Below are 8,502 nucleotides of genomic sequence, written 5' to 3' on the forward strand. Positions count from 1 at the left end.
TTTTAACAAGAATTACCATTGCTATATATCAGTCAGTTAAACAGCAAGATTTACTCAGACTGTGGACTCCATTTCTTGAGCAGCTGTATTTCATTGGTTCATTCATCAAAGCCTGCTTCCTGTCCTCGGTCTCCCACCGGAACCAATTTGTTCATAACCCTATGAATTCTGGCACCCTCGCCCCCAATGAGGAGACAAGGACCGCTTCCTACATAATTAGTCTGTACCAGGCATTGCAGTCACAGTGACAAAAACACGACCTTATCCAGGATGGTCTGTAATTCTGGTTTGTGCTGAAGGAGGCACAGAGGGAGTTGGAAGGAACATAAAGGGGGGTGAAGGGGAATGATAAGGTATGAGCAAAAAGTGAGTGAAAGATTAAAAATTTGTTATAATTAGGTTGTACTGTTGAGGGACCAAGAAGAATGAGTCAGACAAAGGGGAAAAAAAGAAAAGGAAAATCAGGACAGGATACAATTAAAAAGGAAAAGGAAAAAAGCAAAGTATTGTGATGGGGAGCAGAGAATAGAACAGTGCATAAAAGGTAATCAAGGGTAGACAATGTTTACAAAATGTTTAGGAAAAAACACGTTTGGAGACAAACCAATTTTAAAATAAAGAGTCTGATCTCCTAAAACATACAGCCAGTTCCAAAAACATAAAGAAAATGTACTTCCACTGCACAAAACTGTATGTCTGAGGAAGTGTAAGGTGTAACAGATGGACAGATATTGTCTGGTAAAATTCAGGATTTGTGGAATGGATTAAATCTGACAACTGAACTCAAACACTTCATAGCGATGACATTTCCACATGCAAACTATTGTTCTAGAAAGTCACTTTCAACTCATTCAAACTGTTTGATTCATTTATGGGATCCTGCAATTATATTTACTTATAGATCCGTGCTACTTTAACAGTGATCATGGTGAGTTCTCACAATAACCAAACCATGCATGTAAACCTTATTGAATCTGAACTATACTTGCTTTAGATAATAAGCTTTACTCTAAACTTTCATTTGTAGTAGCTGTCTGTGCCATACTGCATGGATAGATTAAAGCCAGCCAAATAAATGAAGGAATTATAACTAGCCAATATATACCTAGATATCACACTTAGCACTAATTACAGGTATACAAAGCACATTTTACAGAGAAAGCCAGTAGAGAAAAGCCATGTAAGAAAAAAGATTGAAAGTAATGATTTTGTGTTTGCTATGCAATGTTCTAAAAGACTGGATGAGATTTTAAAATAAGCAAAGCTCTGCTGTTGGTGTTTGAAGGTCTGAGGTGAAGGACAATATCTTACATGGAAGACTGTGCACAAAGAATTACAATTTTGGCTCACAATGACAGTAAAGATAGGATACACTAAGCTACACCTACCCTCTTATTAAAACCTGCACATTCTCTCTATCAAGGCCTGGATGTGACGCACATCCAGGTAAATATGCACACAATAAAAAAAAAAAACCCCCAAAAAAAACATGAGCATGCATGCATTGTGTACATATGGGCAAAATAAAGCCTGCTTCCTCGTTATGCTCCTCTAAAACATCAATGAATTAAAACTCTAATAATTAACAAGGCTGGAAAAGGTTAATAACCAACCTTATTAATTTTGGATTAAATGCGCGGTAATGAAATCAAAGGCCTGTGCTCAATAAACTGTTAAATGTTGCACTTCAGAAAAAAGTACACCATCTCCTTCTGATCTCACCCCGCAGCTGTTGTCTAATTGCTGGTGGAGGGCTTTTATTTTGTTTATTTTATTATTTATTTATTTTTAGAGAAAAGGGTAATTGGAAGAAAGGAACATCATGTGAAATGAGTGATGTTAAGCAATTGGCTGAGGAAGTTGCCTAAATCCTGTGCAGCGCAATTTAGTGACTTACTATCAAGATGACTCATGAGATGAACCAGAATGAAAAAAGGAAAACCAAAAGTTTTTTGAGAAGATTTAAGTGAGCTGCTGGAGGATATATCACGTATGTGTGTTTTGTGTATGTGCGTTCCTCTTCCTGTTTTCTTTCCCTTGGATGACTGAGTTTGATTGCAAAAGCTCTAATATTGTGAGTCACATTTTGTTGAAAATGCCACCCAGATAATTTGAAGATCTGTGATGTGCAATAAACATTTACACAACATTGTTAACATCTAATTTTGTTGAATAATGACATCCTGAATGACCAAAATGCCAATGAGATGTGATTAGGCAATCTACCCCAACCTGTCCTTTAAGATGACGTGCAAGATGACACAATGACTTACTCTTGCAGTTTGCAAGTTTATATTTGTTATAGACAAAATTAATACAAAATAGAAACATCTTTTGGATGCTTCAAAATAGTTAACAATCCAATTTATAATAAATCTAGTTGTGATGATTTGCATTGCAGAATTATATAATAAGGGAAGAGGAAAGATTATTAGATGGTTGGATGTACAGCCTTGGTCAAAAAAGAGTGGGCAGGGACCCAGTTGCTTGGTTTTTCAAAGCTTTTTTTATTCATGACCAAACTTTACTTTCATTTCACACATTGTGCTGTGTTTTGCTTGGTGCTCCTGCCTTAATTAATCATTGTGTGCAATCTACCTCTTCTATTCTACTAGTAAAATTGTGTTGCTTTCCTGAGAAAACCAGGATTTTTCTGTAAGACTGGTTTTCAGACTTTTGATGTCTCTTCCACTTTATCATTTACTTTAAATGACCAATTTACATACGACAAGCTGTTGGACAATATCACAAAATTCTATGAAAGTTTTTGTGTAAAAAAATGAGAGCAAATGTTTAATTGAATAAGTTATTTTCACAGTTTCCCCTCTGCCTTAAAAAGTCACTTACAGTTAGGTGCATAATTATTTGGACAACCAGTATTTAGACAATGACACACGTTTTGTATTCTACCTCTGTGCACTCTGTACTTTCAGTCTCTGATTTTAACCCCGATATGTAGATGTGAATGAAAGGGTTTAAAGGAATAGAATTATAGCTTATTTTATACACACTGTAAAAAGAATAACCCTATTCAAATTTTAAAAAATGATGTCCAATTGTCACATCCAAAATATTTGACTTCATAGAATCCAAAATGAGTCACTTGATATGACCTGATACTTTTATGTTGATATAAACAATATTACTAGACTTGACTGAAACTTTAAATTTTGCATTGATCCAAATTGATTTTTTTACATAGAACCATATTTTAATTATTGAACCAAGCTAATATATTGAAATTTAACCAACCTAATGTATTCACATCGAACCAAATTAACATGAACTAATATGTTTGTGTTGAAGCCAGGTAACTGATTTACATATATTCAAACTATATTTTTTACATTTCATTTTATTTCAGTTCAAAAATGCTCTGCATTTCCTATAAAAAAGACAGTTGGCCAACCAATTATTTCTAAATTATTTATTGTTCCAAACCATTTTAACTATAATCAATAGAGAGGATTAGTAATATACAGATTTAGTGCTACGGCAGAAATGATTAGAGAAATGTTTGTTTTATAAAACCTGCAACCTTTTGAAAACCAGTATAAAACCTGCAATCTTTTTAGAACTGGTATAAAACCTGCAACCTGTCTAAAACTGCAACCTGTCTAAAACTGGCATAAAACCATTATAAAAACTCTTTTTAAACCAATTTGCCAGTACTCAAAAATGTTTATATGTGCACTGTGCCTGTACAATGTAAAAAAAAAAAATCTACACATGTATCAATGAAATCAACTTAAATCTCCCTTTCAAATGGGTGTTCTTATAATTTTTGAATGTAGAATATCACTGCAGGCCAACCAAGAAAAATAACCAAGCACACATGCACATACACATGCATGTGCACATACACATGCACACATGCATGCAAATGCGAATCTTAGAGGTCATCTTGTTAAAGTCAAGCTCCATCATAATCTTTTGAAGAGCCTCAAAGGTGAACCTGAATCCTCGTGGATATTCCATATTAAGAGCATAACAGAGTCCAAAGACCTTTGCCACTCCAGCTGCCACAGAAGGCAATTCATTCAGGACTTCCACACCATCAATGATTATCCCGATGTCTCGAGGCTGATGTAGGAGGCTTGAGTTGTCCCTGAAGACGAAGAGTGCCATGGTGGTACTCTGCAGCTCTTCCTCAGCTTCATCTTTCTGGGATATCTTGAGGTAAAATATGGAACAAAATGTACAAGTGAAGAACTGAAGTCTGGCACACCTGATAAATCTTTGACCATAATAACTACTATTTTGATAGTTGTTTGGTCACAGACTATTAGAACAATTATTTGACTAATCAGATTGTGAATTGCATAATCATTAAATTAAATCAATGGCGGAACATTTTCATAAATGTTCCACAAAGCCCAAGAAAAAAAAAAAGAAAACAATACAGAACCCTAAGATATTAACTTGATGAGTTGATTAATCATTGCTGTCCTACATTAATCACTGCATTTAATAGCAGAGTTGTCAAATTTACATCAAGAGACTGCATCTCATATAGAGACAGAACAGATATGGACATACCGTGTATTCTTTTATCAAGTCCTCAACACGTTCTCCAAGGTAGATAATGAGAGATTTAAGTATACACTCCCTCCTAATGTCAGCATCAGCATCCTGCAGGAACAGTTAAAATTGTTACTATGCAATATGGAGAGTATGCTGCGTGAGAGGAATTTTTTTTCACCTCTCTATCCTCATGAGGTGACTAATGCCCCTTTTCCACCGACAAATCGGCACGGTGCGCTTGAGAGCAGTTCAGTTTAGCGCGGATGAACTCGCTTGTTGTGGTGGAAACATAAAGCAGACGTAACTGGGAACAGGGGTGAACCCATCTGGCTATGAAAAGTCGTGTGCAAAAGTCTTTGTCCGCAACGTCACAGCCCGAAGAACAACAACAATCGCAATATATGTGTGTTTTTGTACTTTGCTCCGTCTGTGGTTCATTTTGATTGGTTTGATTTTTGGTTCTTGTGGAGGAAGTGGCCATGGTCCAAAGTCAATGGAGTATGGTTGCTGGGAGTTTTTTTTTAAAGCCTTTTGTGGGAGCGCTTCTATATCACATCACGTGGGCACCACACACACCCGGGCCAATCAGGTGTAAAGGCGGTGGAAAAGCGTCCGCAGGGGGCTAAAGCGAACTGAGCCACACCGTGTTCTGTCGGTGTAAAAGCGGCATATGCTTTCTTGTCCCTAAATAAAAGTTTATACGTATATATGTATGTATGTGTATCTGGCGAGTGAGAGTGAAAATGTGTCTCCAAAATAAATTTTGTTGTAGTTGTGCTCTGTACTTGTATAATGACAATAAATCTCTTCATTCATTCAAGAACAAAGCCCACACTTCCTTTCAACATTTTAAAAGGTCACAGCCATAATCACTGACGTTACCAAAATAAAACTGTAACAGGATACAAATTCTCATTAGATACAGCGGTTAAAATGCTAACTGTCATGTTAATAGTTAATTATATACACCCTACCTGATCAAGAAACTCTAGGATTATGGCAGTTTTTGCTTTGGTTGTCCCTCCTTTCTTTCTGATTATTTTAAGTAGCTGTGGGGAGTGCTTGTCCAGCTGGACCATGAATCTGGTTAGCAGGGGAACTGCAGTAACCCGCAGAAACTCTGCATTAATCTGTACATGAGTAGACAGTGTACAATACATTTTTTTAAAGACCAACTTCCAACAAGAAAAAGTCAAAACATAATTCCAATTTCCAAACTATGATAAAAGGCATTAGTATAAAAAAGTTAAAGTTATACCTCTTCCATCTGAAATAGACCTGGCCATCTTTCCAAGAGGTTCTTGATGTCAGGCTTCTTATCCACAACCTCTTTCCTCCTGAATTCGAAGGTCCTGGCCATCAACACACAGATATTTATATGAAGAGAGACAGAGACAAACGTGCGCGCACAAACACAAGCTTGTGTCTAGAAACCGCGAGCTCACCAGAAAAATTCAAACGAAGCGGAGCACGGAGTTATACTATGAATGTTATGAACTATGAACTTATGCTAGCTAGCTGTATCCACCACCGATGCATCGTGGTAACGCTAGGTAGTTAGTTAGTATACTGGTAAAAAACGGCTTTTTGCCTAACTTGCATTCCCGACTGTGATGGTCGGTTGCTGGTAACCAGTTCTACCTTCGCGCCGGATAGCTAGCTAGCTTGTAGCTAGCAGCTACAATCATGCAAAAATTGGGGGTGGCTGTCGACCCAGCTTAAATAGGGTTATTTTCTGCAATTTTGGTAATACAAATTATAAAAGCTTTTGTAACACACTTGGCTTTACTTACGTTTATTTTCAGATGAAATTAATCAAAGATGTGACATGATGTTTCCAGCAGCCATGCAGAATAAAAATGGGTCCCGGTCTATTTCTGGTGGGCGTGTTCAAGTGCAAATCACTTTGACTCAAATTAAAGATATTATCTGTTCAACATGAAAAGAAATATATGTTTTGAGAGAAATCAAAAACTTTGCGTTGTGTCCTTTGTACAGATATTTAGTTTCATCCAAATCAAAAGTGGTATTTTAAAATGCAAAAAGAAAGGGTTTCACAATCAAATCAATGATTTTATTCTGTTTTGAATGGCACTTATTAGATTGAATGAATGACTGCATGTTAGACTTTTTTCAGTGCACAGTACCCTATTTTCAGACTTACAGGTGACTGGACGAATGACTGAAAAATGATTTCATGCCCAGGTTTGTTGTTCTATAATTATTCCATGATTGTCCTATATATTTAAAATGAATAACTTACAAACATTTAATGCAACAAGTAAATGCTAAAGAAATAATGCCATACTTTTGGTAAACCATTTCAATTAATGCTGAAAGTTTGCACTTCAGCACATTTTCTCAATGTTTAGATGCATCTTTGGAAATAATAAAAACAGTTCAATGATTTGCTTGTTTTTGTCATTTTCAAAGATGCAGTCGATTAACTTGAGATTAAAAATCAACTGATTTAAAATATTAACTGGAATCAACATCTGTTCAATTATGACAACCTTACAGCTTTGTCAGCTCTTGATTTAACTCAAAAAAAATTATAGGCCACCCTTTGCACCATAGCCAGTCAATCAGTGCTTTCAATACAGTGTTTGATTTTAAGCATCAAGAAATTATAATTATTTTATGAACATTTGCATATAATAAGAACTGATTGTTTCTGGTTTCAAGATTGTAAGCCTGGTATGTTCATCTTTTTATTACAGCAAGACAAGAGTAGCTGATAAGGTAAAGTTTCGTCATATTATGGTATTCTGGTGCATTAATAAAAAAAATTTTAAAAAAAGGTTTCCTGTATTAAGAAGGTAAGGATGTTTTTTTCACCCCACTACAGCACATTAACTGCTTTAAACAATAAAGACTGTATAGCTGTACAGTAATATTTTGAAACAGATCATATGACTGCTAAGCAGTACCAGATAAAATAAAAATGTTAACTTACAGTTTACTTTAATAAGTGCATGGGCAAGGAAACAAACCTTTGTTACAATTTGTATTGTTGTTATAATAACAGAAAAAAATGTTAAAATAATTGAATACACAATGGAGATACACAATAAGTTCCCAACATATCATGAGATTGAGAATAAGTAGCAAATCACTCCATGCACATCCACGTTTGTGTGTCAAATGAATATTGAAACGGAATTATGTTCAGCACATGGTTCATGAAATGAAAATGTGTGGTGATAATACAAAATTACATACAGAGTAACAATAAGTTTCTTAGACATTCAAGCAACTGTTAAACTTGATTTAACATTTTAATGAGTAAAGAAATGCTAAGGACATTCGGTATAATATTGTGGGTATATTACAGTGCTGGTACAGTGTGGGAACATTTGTTAATTATGCTAATCCACTGACGGATCACCAGCAATTGACCTAGTGTGCTTTTCTATAAATGTGTAAGATGTCTAATGCAGTTTCTTTTTACAGTAATTGTACAGTAAGTCCTTAGATCCTTCAAAGGTTCTGTTATTGCACCAGCAGCCATTTGTGAACATTTTACTAACTGCACACTAAATTGCACAGTAACAATTGAAAAGATGATACTCAAACTCAGCATCTCAGGGTTTTTTTTTTGTTTTTTGTTTTTTGTGTGTTCCTCTTATTGCATTTTATGTATAAGAAAATCACTCAGCTGGAAGCAAGTCAATTCATCTTAGATTAGTAAAATAAATCAAATCCCACTGGCATGGTAAGGAAAAATCTACAATCATAATTCTACTTAAAATCTTAAAACTACACATCAACCAAAGATTTAATTGTATTTGGGTTTGTTGGAATAAATGAATAAATCAAACTGGCAATTTAGTCTGACTGTCAACACCAAATATGGTCAAAAGTTCTATAAACTACTGCACCATCTTTGCTGGGCTTTGTCTCTGCAGAAATATTTCTTTCTATAATGGAATAAAATGTCTATTCATTAGATGCAGAGAAAATGAATCATTGTTCTAC

General features: G+C 35.3%; 1 protein-coding gene across 1 annotated transcript; it reads right to left on the reverse strand.

The window, feature by feature from the left end:
* Positions 1 to 3,759: 3,759 nt before the first annotated feature.
* LOC146668146 (uncharacterized) lies at positions 3,760 to 5,791 on the reverse strand. The gene is made up of 4 exons (XM_085408604.1): positions 5,783 to 5,791; positions 5,499 to 5,654; positions 4,540 to 4,632; positions 3,760 to 4,173 (listed from the first exon to the last, which is right to left on the reverse strand). Exons 1-4 carry the CDS (start codon positions 5,789 to 5,791, stop codon positions 3,799 to 3,801), a joined length of 633 nt encoding a protein of 210 aa, XP_085264730.1. The 3' UTR covers positions 3,760 to 3,798.
* Between the last annotated feature and the right edge of the window lie 2,711 nt (positions 5,792 to 8,502).

This window comes from Rhamphochromis longiceps, linkage group LG6 (genome assembly GCF_057381845.1).
Source record: "Rhamphochromis longiceps isolate RC_006_pf linkage group LG6, R_longiceps_female_GT1.1, whole genome shotgun sequence".
Taxonomy (NCBI): domain Eukaryota; kingdom Metazoa; phylum Chordata; class Actinopteri; order Cichliformes; family Cichlidae; genus Rhamphochromis; species Rhamphochromis longiceps.